At 36.4% G+C, this 23,017-nt stretch overlaps 1 protein-coding gene across 5 annotated transcripts in view; it reads left to right on the top strand.

The window, feature by feature from the left end:
• BTAF1 (B-TFIID TATA-box binding protein associated factor 1) overlaps positions 1-23,017 on the top strand; it is a 129,587-nt gene that overhangs the window by 89,831 nt on the left and 16,739 nt on the right. For all 5 annotated transcript variants that reach the window (XM_020964076.2, XM_020964075.2, XM_020964074.2 and 2 more), the window contains exons 22-34: positions 850-1,003; positions 1,404-1,513; positions 5,034-5,235; positions 6,495-6,643; positions 11,649-11,801; positions 11,925-12,046; positions 12,134-12,301; positions 12,420-12,497; positions 14,186-14,315; positions 15,797-15,938; positions 16,081-16,211; positions 19,589-19,714; positions 21,122-21,274. In XM_020964076.2, the coding sequence (XP_020819735.1) occupies positions 850-1,003; positions 1,404-1,513; positions 5,034-5,235; positions 6,495-6,643; positions 11,649-11,801; positions 11,925-12,046; positions 12,134-12,301; positions 12,420-12,497; positions 14,186-14,315; positions 15,797-15,938; positions 16,081-16,211; positions 19,589-19,714; positions 21,122-21,274 (1,818 nt within the window). The remainder of the gene's footprint in view (positions 1-849; positions 1,004-1,403; positions 1,514-5,033; positions 5,236-6,494; positions 6,644-11,648; positions 11,802-11,924; positions 12,047-12,133; positions 12,302-12,419; positions 12,498-14,185; positions 14,316-15,796; positions 15,939-16,080; positions 16,212-19,588; positions 19,715-21,121; positions 21,275-23,017) is intronic.

Below are 23,017 nucleotides of genomic sequence, written 5' to 3'. Positions count from 1 at the left end.
CCAAATCTATTTCATATAATCTAGTAGAAGCAGTTAAAATGTATTTGAAAATCCTCCATTGAAGTTCTACTATGATACTTCTTTGTAGCTTGGAGGGTTCACTAAGCCTTTGCCATCAATGTACAGGCTATGAAAGGGCTTTGTGTATGGATCTTATGCCAAACTCTGTATGTAGGTATTGCAAGGACCAGCCTGGCTAAATTTAGAGAGGTTCATCACTAAAATGTTGTTTATTCAGTAGATGATGATGTTTTTAGTCATGGCACCTAGTGACTGCTATCTACTGGCATGGAAGGATTGCAATCTACACCTGTAAAAGTGTGTACCCATCCTGATGAAATCAGATTCTTGGAAGGATTGAATATAAAAACATCATCCTGCCTTTTCTGATTTTGGCTTTAAAATTTAGTAGCCCCTTCTTGGCTAGCTTTTATCATTGAAAAGGTAGAGAGTAATAGTTAAATGTTTTTGTTCATTTTAGAACCTTTACCTAGTATAAATTCCCTATCAGGTCTTATTGAGTGTTGTATTGGTAGCATAACTTGTAATTAGATTTTTTTTTTTTGAGATGTGAAGGACCTTGGAGGTTATTCAATCCATTTTTACAAAAGAGGAAACCGAGGCCCAGAAAAGGTTTTCATATTTTCATCACACAGTTAGCTGATAGAGCTGGGACTAGATCTCAGATATGATAAATATATTCAGTAATTCTTTTTATCAAAGATAAGATTTTTTGAACAATCCTTGGTCACTTTTTATAAATCCATTTTTTATAATATTTAAATGTTTTGATAGAAGTCTATTTCTCAAGAAAATCTATAATTTTTGCTTATTAATGTTTAATTGTAGGCACAGAAACCATATTTAGTGCAACGGAGAGGGGCTGAATTTGCCTTGTCAACTATTGTGAAGCATTTTGGTTGTGAAATGGCTGTAAAGCTACCACATCTTTGGGATGCTATGGTTGGTCCCCTGAGGAATATGATTAACATTAAAAATTTTGGTACGTATCAATGTTTGCTGATTTTGGTTTTTAAAGGTCTCACCTTTGGGGTGATAAACACACAATTAGGTGGTTCTCATCCATTTACTCCAGACCAGATTGGTAAGTTATTAATAAAATGGTAGACGAGGATGGACGAGGATACAATTTCATTTTAATTTGCCTCCACTCCATTCTGTATGTGTTTGTGATGGTCCTGATAGCTGTTTCCAAAGGAATATTATCAACAGATCATTGTGTTTCACTTCATTGGTTATGTGCTGGGCACAGTGCTGGGTTTTGCCTTAAAAGCAAAATAAACTCCCATGCTAGGTGGGGTTGCTGAAAATTTATGTCAGCTGTTAGACTTAAAAATTAATTGCAAGGTGAAATTGACCTAAAACAGAATATATTTTAATAGATGGAAAATCCCTACTGGAAAGGGGAGATGGCCCTGCCCAAGAATTGGTGAATTCTCTGCAAGTTTTTGAAACAGCAGCAGCTGCAATGGATACTGAGCTTCATCCTTTGGTAACTAATTGATTCAAGTGTAGTTTTTTTTTTTAATAGAACAGATAATAGCATTACATTCCTCCATAAGGTATAAGTGCTATATTCCTCTGTTATTAGGGCTTAAAAAGTACAGTTTTAGTGTCCCTGGAAATTGCCTATTTCTGTTATACAATTTAGCTAGGCACTTTTGATAGTATAGCTCCTGTGGAGTAGAATTAGGTGCACCAGTTAGGGCCCTCTTAACCAAATTCAGGGATGGTACTCTGTTCCTTATTTGCCAGGGTAACACTGCACATGATCTAGGGGGTACATATGGAGGGAAGATACTCAGTGTCCAACTGAATACTGACTGATGATGGAACATGCACTTTGAGTAGTTTTTCCAGTAGTGCCGATTGATTTATTGGCTTTACTTTACTTTTCCTTTTTCTCTTGCCTGGTCCTGTTACAATGAGATGTTCATATTTAACTCTGCTTATCTAACGTTGAACTCTTTAGACTATGTCAAATGTGATCTCATTCATCTTTACAGTATACCTCAGAAAATGGGGGTGTGTATATCTCAATGTATACACCCAGTTTTCAAGTTAGAGGATAAAGGTAGAAAGTAATTACTTGCCCAGTATATATATGTAAGCGAGATTTAATTAGAACTTATATCTTTTGACATGAGAGGCACTAGGCATGTAGTCTGAATACATGAGTTCTAAGCCTGGCACTTCTGTTGTCGGGTGATTGGACAAATCCCCACCATTCTGAGCTCCAGTGCCCTATTTTTCAGGTGGACTAAGTCAGAGTTTCTTAAAACTGTTGGTCATAATCCCATTTGGCAACACTGAAAGGTTTCTGAAAGCACGATGACCAAAAATTAATTAAAAGTCAAACATGTAATGAATCCAAGGTGTTTCAGGCAGCACTTGCCTGTGTTACATGGGTCAACTTCACTGCAGCCTTGGTTCTGAACACAAAGCATGCCATGAGTCTAAGCAACAGCAGTGAAGGCTGCTGAAATGCCCTGGGAAAAGTTTAAGAAGCCCTGGATTAAATTATCTCCATAGTCCCCTTCAGTGTGGGGAGGAGGTAGGCTTTACAATTTTGCTTTTAGTGATAGACTATCTGGTAGTTTTGATTTACATTTCAAGATTCTGAAAAGCACAAAAACAATCTTTACCACTGTGTTGACTATTCCTTTTTTTTAAGACTATGTTTACATTAAACTACTAATTTGTATAGTCAGTTTTGAGAGGACAAGATATCATGTTTAAAATCACATATTAAAATAATTTGGAATGTATATTGAGCAGGTGTAACTACCAGATTCTCAGATTAGCTCCAGAGCTACATCATAGACTAACCCCCCTCAAAAAAAAAAGTCTTATTCACTTCTAGGAACAGAGAACAGATTGTCGTAAGCATTCTGCTATTTATACTACAATGGAGGCTGCTAGCTCAAAGATAACAGTCTTATTCCTCAACCCTTTATAAGCCTAGGCAAAGGAGAAAAATCTGGGAGGGAATGGAAAGGGGAGGGATGTTTTCTTTACTTAATACTAAGGTATTTTTTTCATACACAAAGGTAATTTTGCCAATTTACCCCTAGTAAAACAGGCCCTTTTTGTTTTTCCTGTAAAGATGGTTAATTTGCACAGGTTTATTAATGTGTTCACTCACAGGACCAACAGCAGCCATTTGGCTGGGACTGGGACTAAAGGAGAATCACCTGGACCAAACTGATTTTAGTCGCAGTGTCTGCACTTGCTGAACTAAATGTTGTGATACAAAAGTCGGATAACAAAACTTCCTGTTTTTTGATAAAGCTTTATGTTGTATTTTAGAGGCAGTATATTTTAGTGGATAGCCAGTCTTGAAGCTTCTGCCTCTGAAACATACTGATTGTGTGAGCCATATCAGGTCACTTATTTTCTCAGGCTCTAAGCACAAGACTGTAGTTTGCAGAGAGGGTTCTAATTTGTATTGGGAAGAGTTTCCTCATTTGGAAGTTCCTTATACTTGTGAAATTATGGTAGGTTCAATCTCTGTTCCTGTTTCTATTGCTGGGATCACAGGATACATTATACACTGCTGGTGTAGACCAGAGAAATAAATATAATAAATAGCCAGCTCAGGGTTTTCTGAAACGTCTAAAAAAAAACATGGGCTGTAGTGACCAGAGATGTAATGAAGCCATAACTGTCTTCCCCTCTCTTCCCTTTCTGGTGTTACTGAGAATTTTACTTTCCAGGCACAGAAATGGAGTTCCTACAGCTGCTTCTTGACTGGTCTAAGATTCAGGAATAAGCAAACCTTTTTTCCCCTCTAGACTCTATACTTTCTTTCCCTATTTTATTTTATTTTATTCTTACTCTGATTTGAAACACCAAATAAAATGAACATTTCCATATTCATGGAACAGAAGGAAAGGATTATTCATGAAACTGTGAATCTCTTAGGTAGATTTTGCTCTTCTTTATGAGTCTGTAATTTAACATGTAACTTCCAAAGCTGTCCTGATTGTCTTTGATTCCTTCTGTTTTCATTTCACTTAGGGGAAAGGAGAAGAACCCTATTCTTAACCTCCTCTCTCATCTACCCTCCCCCGAAATTGAACAAAAAATGAAAACAAAAACCTTGTAACAAATATGCAGTCAATCAAAACAAATTTTCATGTTGGCCACATTGAAAAACAATGTGGGAGGAAGCTTTTTGCTTGTATCTTTCCCCCCAGTTAAATTTTTTTTAAGTAATATTTTATTTTTCCCAGTTACATGTAAAAACAGTTTTTTACATTTTTTTTTAAATTGAGTTCTAAATTCTCTCCCTCTCTCCTTACCCTTCTCCCTGAGACGGTAAGCAGTCTGGTATAGGTTATACATGTGCAATCATGTAAAACATTTCCATACTATTTTGTGAAATTAAACTCTGTTTTATTTTCTAATAGGCAAACCTTTAAAGAGAATTATAGGTTTCTGGGCAAAGTTGGAGAAAGGAGATATTGAATAACCTAGAGAGGTGGTTGAAGAGCAGTAATTCTGATTTTTTTTCTTTGAGTGGAAATACTTTATTGTTGTGTATGGTGCATTTTTGTGGGGCTTGTTTTAAAATGAAGTTAAAAAGGCAGCATGGAATGGTGACTCAAGGGCTAGTATTAGAGCCAAGAAGATCTGGTCTCCTGTCCTTTCTTTAACACATACCAGCTGTGTGATCATGAACAAATCACCTACCTTTCAGTGCTCCCACGCTGACACTTCACACTCTGAGATGGAGAATAATTGCCAATCTGTATTGGTGAAGGAAGTTTGTACCCTAGGAGCTCCTCATACTAATGAACCAAAAAATATTGTACAAAAAATATTCAGAGCAAAATTTCTTTTGAGAATTTCATGATATCTTTTAATATCCGTGATGTTTCCTGTGGAAAGGGGGGAGGGTATTTAAACCAGTGTACAGAATCACTCTAGATTATTAACCACCCACTTGAATATAGAGCTAAGGTACATTTGTTGCATAACTTGTGTTCTAATTGAATTTTTCTTTCCAGTTGGTGCAGCATTTGCCCCATCTATACATGTGCCTTCAGTACCCCAACACTGCAGTGAGGCACATGGCTGCTCGTTGTGTAGGAGTTATGAGCAAAATAGCTACCATGGAAACAATGAATATTTTTTTAGAGAAGGTTCTTCCGTGGATAGGAGCAATTGATGATAGTACCAAACAAGAAGGTGCAATTGAAGCACTTGCCTGTATCCTTTTTTGGGAACTGCTGAAAGTGACTGGTGATTTTGAGTACTTTGAGTCAATAAAATTTTTGAATTACAAGATCTTATAGGCAAAAATGATGTGTGTGTATATAATGAAGGATATACTTAGTTTGTAGATGATGTTTAAGTTTCTGTATCAAACAAAATTTTATAAGATGGAGTTTCCCGTATTTATGACATCACAAATCTAGACCCCTTTCCCCAAATTTCTGATAACCAAGTACCCCAATAGGCATTCCTCAAGCCTAGAAAAATATTGTTTGAAAAATTCAATCTGATCACAATTCAAAAAACATTTTTTGGGCACCCGCTAGGCAAGATATGTTTAGATGCTGAGAAATTCATTTGTAAAGTGTTTAGGTCTTAGACCTTATTTTATCATAGGAACAATATTATAGATGTTAATTAGGTTCCTAGAGCAAAGTACAAAAGCACATTTATCCTGTAATGTAACCACAATATAATATTAATAATGCTGTTTCAACTACCTTCCATCTTATTCATAGCGGAGGTTTTTGAGATAAGGCTGATCTGGCTAAACAATAATAAATTGTTAATTCTCCATGATGCTGTGTTTGAATGACAGGTTTTTCTGACCGTAATACCCCTGGTATCTTGAATTGAAAAATAGGGAAGTTGAACACCTAAGGAGACCAGAGGGGCCACCTCCAGATTTGAGATTATCCCATGCCCGTAGTGGTTTGCCTGTGTTAATACCTCTGAAAAACTAAATTGGATATTTATTTACAAACCTTGATTTTAGCTTAGCATTTTAAATCTATTCCATTTTAAAATGGGTATTGAAAGAAAACAGGCCAATCTTGAGAGTTTATTTCTACCTCTAAAAACCAATTGAATATGTTTGTCTGAATCAAGTTGATTCTTATAAGAATGAATGAAACGGTATGTTATGTACTTTAAATTTTTAGGGATGAAAGTATTCCAGAAATGTCAGTTACTATCACAAAATTGTCTTTAATCTTAAACCTGTAATATTAATGTTACATTTTCTTTATTTAAGAGTATGATAATGAAATTAACCTTTTCATATGTAAATAAAACTTTGTGTCTCAGTTCATTAACTAAAAAAAAAATCCATTAATGAAAATTATTTTTAGGTTCATTCAGAGGTATTGTGAGGCTCTGTTGTGAAAATGACAGACTCAGTGTTTCTGGTTATATATTGCCTTGTGTGACCAGCCTCAGAATCAACTGAAAATTTCCTTAATCATTTATTCAAGCTGTAATGGAACAACTAGATGTTGGCATTGTTCCATATATTGTTCTTTTAGTTGTACCTGTATTGGGAAGAATGAGTGATCAGACAGACAGTGTACGATTCATGGCTACACAGTGCTTTGCAACATTAATTAGGCTAATGCCACTTGAGGTAAATTGAAAAGGTGGTATCTTTTGCTTATTTTATTGTGTCAAATGTTTTATAATTCTCTCTATAGTGTTTGAAAAGTAATTTTTTGAAGAGTTTAAGTTTGCAGGTAACTTTTGCAGCTATGTTAGGGTGAGAATTCTTAACCAAAAAAAAAAAGATAGAGACCATCTGCTGAAGTAAAATGGTTTTGCTTATGAAATTGAGAAGAAAAAGAAACAGCTTTCATACATATAAAGTCATTGCAACTAGGATAAGAAGTAAAGTTATCAGTTGGTTTAAAAAAATCTTTGAATCAGATAATTTTTGATAAAGGTTTGATATCCAAGATTTGTCAGAGGTTAATACACCTGGATTCAAAAGGCAGACCTTGAGGTTTTATACTTAACTTACCTATCACTTAACCTCACCTCATAAACCATACTCCTTCTTGTCTGTTTTCTCATTTCTTTCCCTCTACCTACAGTGATTTGCATTTTTCTCTCTACCTATCCAAAATCCTACCCATATTTCACAGTTGAACTTAAATCCCATCTTTTTCAATAAGCTTTCCCAAAAAATGATACTTCGTGACCCTTTTTTATGTGTTCATGGCACTGTCTAAGCAACCTATCAGAACTAAAATGTCCATTCCATACCTTTTGAACCAGAGATCCTATTACTAGGCTATGTTATACCCCAAGGAAATCAAAGACTGAATTTTGAATTCAAGTGGAGGTGAATGTTAACAGCTTTTTCTTTTTTAAATCTGTTAGTCATTTTTTGGGATGTACTAGTACTGGCTGGATTCTGAAGTAGGCAGTAGGCCTGCTAAATTTTTGCCAGTTTTGTAAAACAAAATTATAGGCACAAAGGTAATATTCTGCTTATGTATTGTTACTGCCTCTCAACTAGTGGGCAAAAGAAAGGAAAAGAGAGAAGAGAAGCTGGTGCCATAATGGGAAAAGCACGGGACTAGGATTCTGTAAACTGTAATGCCAAGTCTGACGTCAGTTAGCTGTGTCATCTCTCTTATGCGGCCTCCGCTTCCTGTTGTCCTCGCTCTGTTTTAAACCTTCTGCAGTCTGCCTTCTGACCTCATCATTCAATTGAAATCCCTCTCTCCAAAGCTACCAGTGATCTTTTAATTGCCAGTATTCAGTGACCTTTGCTCCTCCTTCTTAACCTCTTTGCAGCTTTTCATACTGTGGATAATCCTCTTCTTGATACTCTCTGCCCTCTTTTACTTGTCCAGTCCAGCTCAGTCTCCTTTGAATCATCTTTCACATTATACTTGTCAATAGTGGGTGTCCCCCAAGGCCCCATCCTGGGCCTTTTTTTCTTCTCCCTTTACACCATTTCATTTGGTGATCTCTTCAACTCCTATGGATTCAGTTATCTCTATGTAGATGATTCTCAGATCTATTTATTTAGCCCTAATTTCTTTCCTGATATCTAGTCAAACAACACCAAGTATCTGTTTGGACATCCAACTGGATAACCTGTAAACATTTCAAACTCAGCATGTCCAAATCTCTCCCCTTAAATCATCCTATTTTCCGAACTTTCCTGTTAATGTCAAAGGAACCATAGTGCTCCCAGTTGCCCAAGCTTTCAGCCTTGATGTCATCCTTGATCCCTCATTCATACTCACTACACAAATAAAATCTGTTGCTAGGTGTTGTTTCCACACTCACAGCTTCTCTTGTATACTTCCTCTTCTCACCACTCACACAGCTGCCACTCTGGTGCAGATCCTCATCACCTCATCCTTGGACTATTGAAATAGTCTTCTGGTTGGTTTCTGCTATAAATTCCCCCTTCCATCCCCTCCCCCCACCACACAAACACACTCTCCCTTCAGTCCATCCTTCACTAAGCCATCAAATCAGTCTTCCTAAAGCACAGGTCTGACCGTGTCACCTACCTATTCAGTAAACTTCAGTGGTTGCCTGTTGCTTCTAGGATCAAATGTAAAATCCTTTACAATCTGACCTCTTCCTACCTTGCTGTTTCTTTTTTTATTATTATTAATTTGTTTTTATTTATCCACAATTACTTCCATATGCTTTTGAGTTTAAAATTTTTCTCCCCCTTCCTCCACACCACCCTCCCCAAGACAGCGCACAATCTGATATAGGCTGTACAAATATATTCCTATTAAACATCTTTTCACATTAGTGATGTTATAAGTAAGAATTAGAACCAATAGGAGGAACCACCAGAAAAAGGAAACAAAACTCAACAGAAGAAAAAGAAATAGTAAATAGTATGCTTCGATTTAAACTCCATAGTTCTTTCTTTGGATGTGGATAGCATTTTCCATCACAAGGCCTTTGGAGATGTCTTAGATCCTTTGTATTGCTGGGAAGGGTTAAGTTTATCAATATTAGTCATCACACAACGTGGCTGTTATTGTGTACAGCATTCTCTTGGTTCTGCTCATTTCACTCAGCATCAGACCATACAAGTCTTTACAGATTTTTCTGAAGTCAGTCTGTTCATCATTTCTTATAACACAATAGTATTCCATTACATTCATATACCACAACTTGTTCAGCCATTCCCCAATTGATGGGCATCCTCTCAATTTCCAATTCTTTGCCACCACAAAAAGAGCTGCTATAAATATTTTTGTACATGTGAGTCCTTTTCCCATTTGTATGATCTCTTTGGGATATAGCCCTAGAAGTTCTGTTGCTGTGTGAAAAGGTTACCTTGCTGTTTCTTGCACCTGACAGTCCCTTGACTCAGTACCTTTTCAGTGGTTATCCACCATGCTTGGAATAATCTCCCTTTATACTTCTGGCTTCATTAAAAATTCATCTTAAATTTTGCTTTTTTCAAGAAATTTTTCCCAGTCTCCTACTTTTGCTAGTTCCTTTCCTCTGAGATTATCTCCATTTACACTATATGTGTGTGTATATATGTATATACATGTGTATAGATCAGTAAGTTAGTGGTCAGTAATCTCATTTTCATACATATATACATACATATATATATGCACATGTGCGCGTGTGCGCGCACAAACACACACACACACACACACACACACCTTATACTACATACTTATTCCCATGTTTGCCTTTCCTATTAGAAGGTGAATTCTTGAGGACAGGTACTGTTTATTTTTAATTTTTGCCTTTCTTTATGTCCCCCGCACTTAATACAGTACCTGGCACATTGTAGGCACTTAATAAATTCTTGTTGACTAACTGGCTGGTCAGCCCTTTCTTGATTTCCGTTTCTGTGTAAAATGAAGGTATTGGACTAGGTGACTTGTTTTTTCTTTCCAAACTAAGATCCATTTTCTTTCCTTCCCATTTTACATTGAGAAAGCAAGAAAAACAAAACTCCCTGGTATAGTTACTGTATAGTTAACCACAATAAATTCTAGGATTAAGCATACTCCTCTATAGCTCCCCTCTAAAAAAGAAGTTGTTTGTGAACCAGAACTCTGGGACTGGATGACTTACAAGATCATTTGACTAGAATTTTATAGCTATGATCTTATTGTCAATAAGGAGCCACCATATGTAGGGTTGGTTTTTTTTAGCATGATGGAAGCCATGCTTAGAAATGAATCTATGTTTGTAATGTAAAAGATGGATTGTGGCTTGAAGAAAGTAGAACTAGGGAGACCATTTGGGCCATTACTCTGGTTAGCATGAAGTAGTAAGATATAGAGGGTTAACATGGTATAGAAGAAAGAATATTGGACTTGAATACAAGACCTAGTTTTGAGGACTAAATCTGACATTTTTTAACCCTGAGACCTTGGGAAAGTAGAAGTTTTTGTCAGCCTCAGTTCCCTTATTTTTACAATGGGGATAATACATGTACTCCCTACCTCACAGAATTGTAATGAGAATCAAATAAGATACAGGATGTAAAGTTCTTTGTAGCCTTTAACATTTTTGATGCTATCCAAATGTAATCTTATTCTTTGACATATTTGTGGGCTACATCTGAGCAGTAGTTTTATGATTGGTAAAGAAGAACCAAATATAAAATATTTGATACTAATTTAATATTAACATGGAAATAAATACATGTTTTTAACTCGTTTTTTCAGAGTAGTTCTACCTGTCTCAGATTTATAAAAATACTTTACTAAATGATATTTGATTTTCTATAACTCAGAAGCCAAATTCTGTTTATCATATATAGTATGTATTATATATAATGTTGTGTGTTAATTTTTAATTTACTGATGTTTATTAAAGCTCTGGAGGAAGATGGACTGATATCCTTGAGTTCTGAGTCTCAGGATAGCTCTTGACCTTATTTCTCTTCCCACTGTACCTTTCTTTTCCTTCAGCTTACTCACAGCTCTTGGACCAGTTTGGGAGTAAAAGATAAGAAGAAGCCAAATGTTGCAATGACTTTTTTTTTTCATTCTGACTTTATTAGAATTAATTTTCCTTCATTATTTTTGTACATTCTGAGGGTGATATTGAGATACTTTAATTTTGTCTGAATAAAGCATAAAATCAGCTATGAGCTGCTAAGTTCAGGTTTTTAGGAATTTTGACTGTGTGCACACACATTCCATATATGTGTTTTGTTTTGGGAACTTTTTTATATTTCTTAAGATTATGGAAGGTCCTGAGGTCTCAGGCAACTAGGATTGTGAATCAGATATTATCCTTTAATTAAAAGATTTTAAATATTGTACCATGTATAACCACTGGATTTTGGGACACCATAAGTGATATTTTAGGAAGAACATTGTGAAAATACTGCATTGTATGTAAAAATATTTTTAAAGTTTTGGCATGTTATCTTTGAATAGCAATTTTAATCCTTTCACAGATCCCCTAGATTCTACTTGCATTTTTTTCCATATTTTCAAAATTGTAGTGAAAATTTTAGTTTAATTTAAAGTAGTATACAACTATATGATGGTAGAACTTGTGATTAATCAGTTTTGACTGACAATTTGGTAGATATGAGTTATAACTTAATTGCAAATAAGCTTATTTATGATTTTAATTTAAAAAACTAAAAGTAAAAATCATTTTAGGCAGGCATTCCTGACCCTCCAAATATGTCAGAGGAATTAATCCAGTTGAAAGCCAAAGAGCGACACTTCCTGGAGCAGTTATTGGATGGGAAAAAATTAGAAAATTATAAAATTCCAGTTCCAATCAAAGCTGAACTCAGAAAATATCAGCAGGTAGTATTTCTTGCTCATATGAAAAGAATTTCTTCTGTGTTGCCAAGAGAGACTTTTTAAAAAATAAAATTTCTAATCAGGTCATCAATATTTTCTCCCTTCTACTTCCCACAAATCTTATAGGATGGTGTGAATTGGTTGGCATTTCTTAATAAGTACAAGCTTCATGGAATTCTCTGCGATGACATGGGTTTAGGAAAAACATTACAGTCTATTTGCATTCTAGCAGGAGACCACTGTTTCAGGTAATTCAATGATTAATTTTGCAAGACTTGAAGATTTTGAGAAATTTTTAAAAGTTGGTAATTTTAATATGTTTTGATGTTGTGAAGAGCCCAGGAATATGCAAGATCTAAGTTAGCAGAATGCATGCCGCTTCCATCGTTGGTGGTTTGTCCTCCCACTCTAACAGGTCACTGGGTTGATGAAGTAGGTAAATTTTGTTCCAAAGAGTATCTCAATCCTTTGCACTACACTGGGCCTCCAACTGAAAGAGTAAGGTAAGATCTCTGAAACAGAAATTTTTCAGTCGTTGTTTCAAATAGAAATGCTTTTTTATAGCAAATTTAATACTTTAGAAACTTTTGCTTATCTGTCCTTTTTTCTTTATTTATAAAGGTTACAGCACCAAGTCAAAAAACATAATCTGATAGTGGCTTCTTATGATGTCGTACGGAATGACATAGACTTTTTTAAGTAAGAATTTAAAATTTTCTATTTAGGTCTTAAGTATATTTAATTTTTAGATACTGATAAACTTTAAATTATAAATTGATTGTTTCCTAAAAGTTCCTTTAAGAGAAACTTTAAAAGGAATATCCTGGCTTGTCACAACAGGATCATGAGATTTTAGAACTGAAATTGAATTTAGAGATCATATATCATATCCCTTCATTTAATAGATCAGGAAACTGAGACCTGTTTTGAGGAAGTGAATTGCCCAAAATTAAATGCAAGTTAGCAGAGCAGAAATGCAAACTTAGATTATTTGACTGATTCCAGTACTATTATACTACATTTCCTTCTTCAGTTCAGAATCTATTTCCTCACAGAAAATGTTTTGCTTGAAGATTAAGTTCCACCACCAAACCATAAAGGTCTATTTAACCCCTAAAACATTTTTTAAAAAATTATTTTCAGTTCCATATTCTTTCCCACCCATTGAGAAGGCAAGAAATATAATATCCCTTAGACAGAACATTTTCACAGTAGCCAAATTGCAAAAATAAAATTTTTTTTAGTGAAAGAAAATATGCTTCAGTCTGCGCTCAGAGTTCATCAGTTCCCTCTCTCTGGAGATTGCATTTTTCATCATGGGTCCTTTGGAATTTTCTTGGATCATTATCTTGATCAGAGTAGCTAAATCGTTCACAGTTGATCATTACTACAATATTGGTGTTACTGTGTACAATGCTCTCCTGGTTCTTCCAAGTTTGTATAAGTTTTTCCAGGTTTTTTCTGAAACCATCCATCTCCCCATCTCATTTCTTATGGCACAGTAGTATTCCATCGCTATCATATACTACTACTACCTCTAATAAATTTAAAGATAATTTAGCCCTAGTGTCAAAAAGACCTGGGTTCAGTGCCTCTCAGACCTATACTATGTTTCCCTAAGCAAGTCACTTAACCCTTTAGTGCCCCTAGTCTTCCCTCTAATTTATAGTCAAGTTACTGATCTATAATCATAGAGGGAGTTTATATACCAGGAGTTTACCAACCAATAAAATCACATCTGACCCAAAAACTTTTCTTTAATATCTGAGGTATATAATACTGTAGTAATCCCTCTTCATTAAAGTGATCATATTTCCCCATAAAACAAAGTCCTATTTGGAATGCCAGGAATAAATCTCTTTGTGTTACAGACTCTGAAATAGTAGTAGAAACTTCCCCTAGCTGCTCCAGCCTACTTGGATGACAGCTACCATTGTCTAGGACAGGGCTCGAGGGGTGGGTGAGGAGTAGAGTTTTGGAATGATTCATAGACTTTCATATAGGTAAAAGGAATCTAAAGGGATGAGGACAGAAAGTGTAGGATGGGGTACAAAGGCTAGGAAGGTGAAATAGTGGGTGAGGGTCTGCCTACTGGCTGTACAGTATGAAGAGCTAGTTCTTCCATTCCTCCTTTCCCTTTGTTGAAGTAGACAGTGGAGCTGGAAAGATTGCCCAAGTTACCTTTTTTTCCCTGTTGTACAGTTAACAATTTGTGCTGGGAAGGGAGAGAAGCAGAGGCAGGCAACCCTAGTGGCTTTTTGTACTGAAGTTTGACTTATCTATTTTAGTTACTGTACAGATTCATGATTGCTTAAAACAATGATATATGCACACCAGCTAATCAGTAAAAGTTGACTGATGCAAAAATTTCCTATTCATTCTTCCAGGAATATTAAATTTAACTACTGTATTCTTGATGAAGGCCATGTCATCAAAAATGGGAAAACAAAATTGTCAAAAGCTGTAAAACAGTTGACTGCCAATTATAGGATCATTCTTTCTGGAACACCAATCCAGGTAATTATTTGCTGTTATATATTTTTTAAAGTATGTGATCAAAATGGCATAAATTTTATTATTTCCAATAATTTTATTTCAAAAATTCCATAAATTTTATTTTTAAATTTCAAAAATTGTTAATCCATTTTATTGGATTTGTCATTGTTGATAAATGACTTATTAATTATGAACAGACTGTTTTATACTGGCAGATTTTATATAGTTAATAGGTCTGAATAAATCATATTTTTTATTGACAAATTATAAGACTGAAATTTAAATATTTGAAGTTTTTTATAGTTGGTTTTCCATTTTATATTGAGCCAAATTAATGAACTTCTTGGATTTATTTATCAAGAGATCTTTCTCTAAAACCTTCATACCTCTGAACCTGGTGGTGTACCTGATAATTGTATGGGGTAGGAAGGAAGGTTTGAAGGAAATTACAGTAATACTTTACTAGCAAAGGCAGCGTTGTCCCTGAAAAGTTAATAGCAATGGGCGGGTGTAGGAGAATGGTCAAGACTGTTAAATTGTAGAGTATAAAAGTTGGTGGATTCTGTGAAGTACACCTGAGTTTCAGGAAACTGCCTTCTTCATATATAATGCTACAACATGTTCAAAGTTTGCCTGACTTCACCTTAGATAATAAGATGTATGGATTTAGTAACTTGGAGAAGTAATGTCATTTGAGCAGATGCGCATCATACTATAGGCCTTAACATCTTTTCCTTTCCTACTCCTTCCATCTTCTGGCTTTCACTGAGACATGTCTCCCTTCTGATGATATAGACTTCCTGACTGTTCTTTCTCCTCTGGCTGCATTTTCACTCATTTCCTCACCCCCACCTTCACCACCACCCTCATTTACTGGTCGAGGTGGGAGAGTCAGAACTCTCCTTGCTCTCCAGGTTCTCTCCATACTGTTATCAGTAATACCACTATCAGTAATCCCTCTTCCTTTGGTCAATCCGTATCTATTACCCAGTAACAGTTATTGTCTGTAGATCATTCTTCAGTGAGTTTAGTTTTCAGGCTTAGAGGAGAACAAAATATACTTGTAAGTAAATAGAGTACATTTATCATGCATTATTTTATGTTACAGAGTTTCCACGAGAATGCTCTGTGAGATCTGAGGAGGGAGGTCATAACTAATTGGTTGGGTTAGGGGAAGTTTCATGACAGAGGTGGCGTTTGAGCCATTTTGTTAAAGGATAGCTAGGAATTCAATAAGCAAAGATGGGATATAGGAATAAGGAAAGAGGGTGAGCAAAGTGAAGGAGGTGAAAAAGCTCAGCATGGATTCATTTTGGCCTAAGTACTGTGAGGGAAGAAGTGATGGGAGAAAAGGCTAAAAAGTTGGGTAGGATGAGGTGGTTCATCACAGGTTTTCTTTAGTACTCTTTTTTTTCTTTTAAAGGAAATATTTTTAGTATAAGATTTAACTGGTATCTCACTCTCATCCTTCTCTCTCTTTTTTTTTTTTTTGGGAAATTCAGAACAACGTTTTGGAGCTCTGGTCACTCTTTGATTTCCTTATGCCAGGATTTCTGGGCACTGAACGTCAGTTTGCAGCTCGTTATGGTAAACCTATATTAGCAAGTAGGGATGCTCGAAGCTCCAGTCGAGAACAAGAAGCAGGTAAGAAAGAATCTTTACAAAAAAAAGAAAGAAAGAATCTTCAACTCAGTTTTATTTCATTTTGATCATAATCAGATTCATGCGTAGAGAAATGAATCTTTTCCTATGAATTGTTTCACCTTTTCCTCTCTGTAAATAATAGGAGTTCTTGCAATGGAAGCACTACATCGCCAGGTCCTCCCATTTCTCTTGAGAAGAATGAAAGAGGATGTTTTGCAGGATCTTCCACCCAAAATTATTCAAGATTATTACTGCACTCTTAGTCCTCTACAGGTAAGAGAAGAGTGATATATTCAAAAAGTTGAAATCCTCCATGAAAACCATCTACTCATTTGAATATATACATATGGAAAAGAAACGAATCAATAAATTAGCAGTCATTGATCAGCTGCCTGTTGTTTGTCAGGCACTTTACCAGGGACTAGAAATACAAATCCCAAAAATGAAGCAGTCCCTGCCCTCAGGGAGCTTACTATCTTTTTAGGGAAACAACATGTACATATATTCTATATGTAATATAAATACAAAATAATTGGAGGGGTTGGGGAGAGGTGCTAGTACCTTTCAGGGAAATCTTCATGTTGAAGTAGCACTTGGGCTGGATTTTGAAGGATACAAAGATTCTTAGAGATATAGGTGAGAAGGAAGTGCATTTCAGGCATGGGGGACAACCCAGAGACAAGAGGCAGTGTGTCACATATGAGGAACAGCAGGAGCATCCATCTGACCAGACCCTCCACTTGGGAAGGGGAGTGCTGTATAATGAAGCTGGAAAGTAAAGGGCTTTAAAAATCAAACAGAGAAGTTTACATTGGATCCCAGGGGCAACATGAAGCCATTGGATTTTATGTAGTAGGAGAGTGACATAGTAAGATCTGTCATTTAGGAAAACCACTTTGTTAATGGTGTGAAGATTGGATTGAAGAGAAACGAGATTTGAATCAGGGAGGCCAATTAGGAGACTGTTGGCAGTGGTATAGTTGAGAGATGTTTAGGGCTCTTCAGCTTGGGTAGTAGCCATATGAGTAAAAAGATGTAAGATGTGTGGGAATGGAACAAGAAAGTTTGGCAACTGCTTGGGTGTGCAGAATGAAAGAGTGAGGATTAGGGGGAAACACATGGGTAATTGGATAGAAAAAGGGAAAAATTAGAGTGGGGCGAGTGGAGAGTGTAGGAAGAGGTAAAGAAAGGGGCTTAAGTCCTTCTTCAGGAGATGGCCAAGGCAGTTTTGAAGGAAATAATAGATTCTAAGAGGAAAAATCTGCCACTTTGAGTCTGACCTATCTCTGACCTATCTATTTACTCAGTCTTTGGAGGAATTTTTATTCTCCAGCAGATGTGTATTATGGAGGCTCACTGCCTTCCAGCTTTGAGGTCTGCAATTTCCTAATCCAATTATGGGTGTGTTGGCTTGTCTTTGGGGGTTTTAGTAGATTGCAGCTGGGCTCAGCTACTATTAGGTGGGAGGTTCTGTAGGTTCAGTGACCGATTTGGTCTAGGACCCCTGGGCTGTGGGCTAGGAAGTCTGCTCTGTTCCTGTGTTCAGTGCCACACATCTATCATTTGCTTCCAGAATTTGTTCTTTGCTCAGTATGCAGCTAGGACCACACTAGTAACCTTTGAGATGGCTCTTCTGTGCCCTGAATTGCCAAGTGGCACTCATTGCTGCACCCTGCACTAGTTCAAGGATCCCCTGGGATCTCTTCTGGCCCTGATGCCTTGTTTTGTCTGTCTTTTAGTGTCTGGGTGCTAGAGTACTCCATGCAGAAGGCTTCTGGCCAGACCCCAGTATCTACATATCTCGTGTCTCCCTAAACCTTCCTGAGCTGAAAGGATGACTCACTATGATGTTCTTGGATTTCTTTGGTCTGGTACATTTTTTAGGTCTTTGTAGAGGAGGTGTAGTGGGCAAGCTAGGCTTTGCTCTTGATTCCACCATCTTCATTCCACTTCCCCTACTCATCTATTAACGCTTTAAAATGCCTATTCAGTGAAGCCTTCCCTTTTTCTTCCCTGAGTTAGAATTGACCTTCCCCGCTCAGACCTCCTATAACTCACCAATACACTGAAGTAATATTATACATACCAGCTGTTTTGTAGTTGTCACTGCCATCTCCTTCCCCATTCCCCTTCTAAGATCCTTTGGGAAGATCTCTCTCATCTGAATTCTGTGTTATCTCAGTACCTAGATGGTGCTCTCGCCACTTCAAGTGGTTAGTAAGTGTTTGTTGTTGAGATATGCTTACAGAGCATTCTAGCCTTACATGTAGGAAGGTCCCCCATGTCAATTTGAGTTCTTTTGCATACTTACTTACAGGATAATGATTTCCAAAGCTAAGAACCTTGTTGAGGCCCTTTAAATATTAGAATGACTTTTGGCTTTATCCCAGGGTTCTCATGTTGAACTGACATTACATTGTAGTGATCATTGTCATGCATTTATACAGAGTAAGCAAATAATACTGTCTCTCTTTGTTGGCAGTTTAGAAATCTTAAGATATTATCAATCAGTTTTTTCTGTTTAGGGGTATACACTGCTGATTTTTATAGACTGAGCATGATTGTTTCAGAATTAGTGGATTTTGTGCAGTCAGTTTTGCATCATAGGGTCATAAAATGTATATTTATATCAGTATTTCAAGGATCTATGATTTTTGTCATCAAAGAAACTAATTCCTTTCAACAGCATATGCTGCTTAGTAGATAAGTCTTAGTTGACTCTCTGAACCTTTCCTTCATACGATCCTTCCCCAAGATTGAATCTGCGTGGTCTTCACATTTCATCAGGCTCCAGGGTTTCTATTTAAAGAGGGGGCTTGGCACAGTTTTTCTGCCCATTTTTCACTAGCTGCACTGCTTTTGGACTTCTTTAGAATACTGCCCTACCATCTCCCCACTACCCCCACTTCTTTTTCCTCCAATTAGACTGTAAGCTCCTTGAGGTCAAGGACTGTCTTTGTTTTTATTTGTGGTCCTGGTACTTAACACAGGCCTGGCACATGTTGGTGTTGTTCAGTTGTTTAGTTGTAGCCTACTCTTCATAACGTTGTGGACTAGATTGTCCATGGGGTTTTCTTGGCAAGGATTCTGGAGTAGTTTGCTATTTACTTCTCCAGTGGATTAAAGCAAGTGGAAGTTAAGTGATTTGCCCAAGGTCACACAGCTACTAAGTATCTGAGGTCACATTTGAACTCAGGTCTTCTGACTCTAGGCCCAGCAATCTATCCACTGAGCCACCTAGCTGCTCCACATATGTGCGTGGCACATAATAGGTGCTTAATAAATGTTTATTGACTAAGGGTCAAAGAGCTTAAATAACTCACTTGTGGTCAGAGAATCAGAGTGTGTATTTTGGTTTTGTGTGTCATTAGCAACTCCCCAGCCCCTTGTTCAGTGCCTTTTACATAGCACACATGAGGAAAGGCTTGCTGATTTGAATTGAATTCTGTGCCAGAAATCTAAAATTAATTTCAGTGAAACATAGTACGTTATGCCTACTGAATAATAGAAGTAATTTTTAAAGACTTTAACTTATTTCTTAATGTGAAAGGGGTCTTAAATTACGTATTTGCTGAACTTCAGTAATTATATGATTTGAACTATTTTTGATAGTCACTACTTTGATTTGATGGGGGTATAAATTTCTGCAGGTTCAGTTGTATGAAGATTTTGCTAAGTCTCGTGCCAAATGTGATGTTGATGAAACCGTTTCTACAGCTGCACTTGCTGAAGAAACTGAAAAGCCAAAGCTAAAGGCTACAGGGCATGTGTTCCAGGTACAGATTTCTTCTTTATACTACAGTTGACTTATTAAATGCAATTGACAGAATGCATACATTGGATTCCTTGTGTGTGGTGAGTTTTACATTAAACATTGACATAGATTTCAATTGTTTAATTAAATCCTTTATTCAACATTATATATGCCCTTGTTAGAGGCTAAGGATACTTGAAATAAAATGGGAACTGCAAATCCATGCTTGTTTAAAAAATAATAGTTAAATCTTACATGCATATAGCATTGAAAGAAATGTAGTCATTTAGGTCAGGACTTGAGCCAATGGTTTCTTTTTGCCAGAAATACATTTTTTCAGAAGAAGTAATTTATTTCAAATGGTCCCTTTTTTACTTTCTTAAAATATTCCAGACATTTCTGACAGAAAAGTCAAACAAATTCTCAAACTACATACTAAAACATACCATAAAGATCCCAGAGCGAAGAAGTGGAGAAGAAGGGGTTTATGCATCTTCCTTTCTTCTGTTGAAAGGATTGAAGCCCTCTTAAGAGTCCTGGATGCTCTAAGCAGACTTGAGACATAGGCAGAAGATGAGAAGGAAGGAGGTGATGGGATCCCTGTGGAGGGGGATGTGGTGTGGTTCAGCAACCTAGGACAAAGCATACTAAAATGTGAGGTATAGCTTAATACACATAGATACGATAGATTTAGAGTCAGGACCTGGGTTTGAATCCCAACTCTACTACTTCCTACTGCTGCCTCTGTAAACCTGATTGGGCCATTTAACTTCTCTGACCTTGATAACCATTAAAGTCTCTTCCAACTCTACATATTTGATCCATATCACCTTTTCCCTTATTGTTCTTACTAGAATTGTCTTCAGGATACAAGTCTGTAGGACCAAGGGCATTTCTTCCCTTTCTTAGGGGAGGATACAAGGGGAGGGGAAGATGATGGGACCAGGGAAGACAAAGAAGATCTGGAAAGAGGAGGCTGGTGGTTAAGAGAAGCGTGCCTCTTGGCAACAGGCAAAAAGAACCTAATGGTCCCATAAAATTCAGCATATACCCAGCCCCCTTTACCCTCCTCCTCCCCCCTACCAGAGAAGACCTGGGATTATCTTTTAAGACTTCTTCCCCTTCAGGACTCCTCAGGTTTATGCATTTAGAGATGAAGGGTCCTTCAAGATCTTGATGTGGAAGGCACTCCCTCAAGTACTGCTTGGTTCCACTTTCATCTGTCCTTCTCAGAGTGCTCAGTTGTCTCGCAGATTCTTGTTTCTCAGCATTTTCCCCACTCTAGCAAGTCTGTAGGTGATTTCCAGTAGCATAATTAAAATGTCCAAATCTCCCATAATTTAATAGTTTGTCTGTTATTTGGAGCCAGTGTTTTAGGATTAGCTCTGTCTTTTTATTTTTTTTCCCTTTTTTTTGGTTCCTATTAAAGGCGTTACAGTATTTACGTAAACTTTGCAACCATCCAGCATTAGTCTTAACAACCCAGCACCCCGAATTTAAGAAAACTACTGAACAGCTGGCAGCTCAGAACTCTTCTCTTCGGGATATTCAGCACGCTCCTAAACTCTCTGCTTTGAAACAAGTAAGTAATTAGATAGGGAACATTGATAAACATGAATGAATTTTCTTCTCCACAAGCACGTTCCTTTTGGTTTCATCAATATATTATTTACTTTGCCTAGAAATAGCAGGCATTATGGAGATATTTATTTCACCATTTCTTTTATTCATCACATTTTAATATTAATTTTAAATGGAATATGTTTTTATTGACTACTGATTTATGAAGGCTAAGTAGAAGAAAACATTACTTTCAGTGCTGAAGAGCACTATCATAAACTGCTAACTCTTCTGTAATTTGAGGGTCAGAAAATAGCAGTTTATAGCTGTTCATTTGCTCTCATTTCTGTCTGTGTCCTCTTGATCTGTACTTTATTCATTAATTTATTTGTTAATGTTCAGTGAATATTTTCATTTAATTTCACTAGAAACATCTACTAAACTTAACACACTTCATATAAGTAATTTATAGAAAATGCCATACAATATAGCTTTTTCATGATATGTGTAGGATTTGACTGTTGATTACTGATGGCATTATATGTAAAACAAATAGCTGTGTGATTTTCTTTAAAAACTATAGAGGTATCTCAAAAAATGAATGTAAGTACCATGAGCTGCCTGTGTGGTTTTTTTTTCATTAATGTGTATTTTTTTAATCATTAATAGTTATTAGAATTAGATTAAAGAGGGAATGGTAAGACAATGATTACAGTAATGTCAGTGAAAAAAAAACCCAGTAAAAGTCAAACTGTAAATAATTGTAATGACTAATCTTTGTTCTGGAAAATAAATAATGAAATATACTTCCCTTTTCTCAGAGAAGTGGGGGACTAAGAGTGTGGAGTGTTCATGTTATGTGGTTTTGCCTAAACTGGTTTACAGGATAAATTTGTGTGTGGGATGAGGGTACGTTTTGTATATCTGGAATTGGCCAATTTAAGAAAAAAGGGGGCGAAATCAAAACTTTTTTTTGAGGATCAGATCTAAACACAACAGAATTGGAAGGTGGAGCTTATGAACTCAGTCTCACTACTTCACAGATACATCATGTATATGATATTGGGGTAGATGATAAGTCAAATTGAGAAGTCGTATATACTATAATCACCTTTACTTAATCGACCCTGCTTGACCTCTAACTAGAAATATTCAAAGACAAAAGAGAAAGTGGAGCAGGCCATTTGATTTTCAAACTTATCTAGAGGACATATTTGCTTGATCATGATAAGTAAAGTGAAGTTATAACATCAGAAAAACAGGAAATTTTATGAAATTTTAAGTGTTGAAGTTTTAACTGCCTCTTTTCATTACTATTAATACACTATTGAAGAATTGTTTGTATTTTTAAAACTTTTTCTGTATAAAATTATTCCTTTCTCCAAAGGTGATTACCCATTCTGGATTATCATTTTAGGGGGCTCCTTCTTACCCTGGAGTATCTGGAATTCTGAAGTTTAGAACTGTTCAACTTAGAAAGGTCAAGACCATTCCCAGTCATTCTCTGTGGAGGGTTTCCCGATAATTCCTTTTTCCCCTTTCCTCAGTTCCTTTCAGCTATTAAGAGTGAAAATTCTGTCCAAGAACAGAAATAGCACATCTCTAAATGTATCTTCTTTCTTAAATTTTTCTTCAAGTCTTTTCTCAGAAAATGGGGTTGGGAGAGGGAGGATAGTAAGAGAAAGCTTTAAAATGATTTTCCTGAAATCAGTCAGTGGATGTAACTTGGAGGAAAACGTAGAAGGCATTTCTGTCCAATTAAAAG

The sequence above is a fragment of the Phascolarctos cinereus genome, unplaced genomic scaffold (genome assembly GCF_003287225.1).
Source record: "Phascolarctos cinereus isolate Bilbo 61053 unplaced genomic scaffold, phaCin_HiC Scaffold_3;HRSCAF=262, whole genome shotgun sequence".
Taxonomy (NCBI): Eukaryota; Metazoa; Chordata; class Mammalia; order Diprotodontia; family Phascolarctidae; genus Phascolarctos; species Phascolarctos cinereus.
Note: the sequence above shows the minus strand (reverse complement) of the source record. Positions and strands in the feature narration are given on the sequence as shown.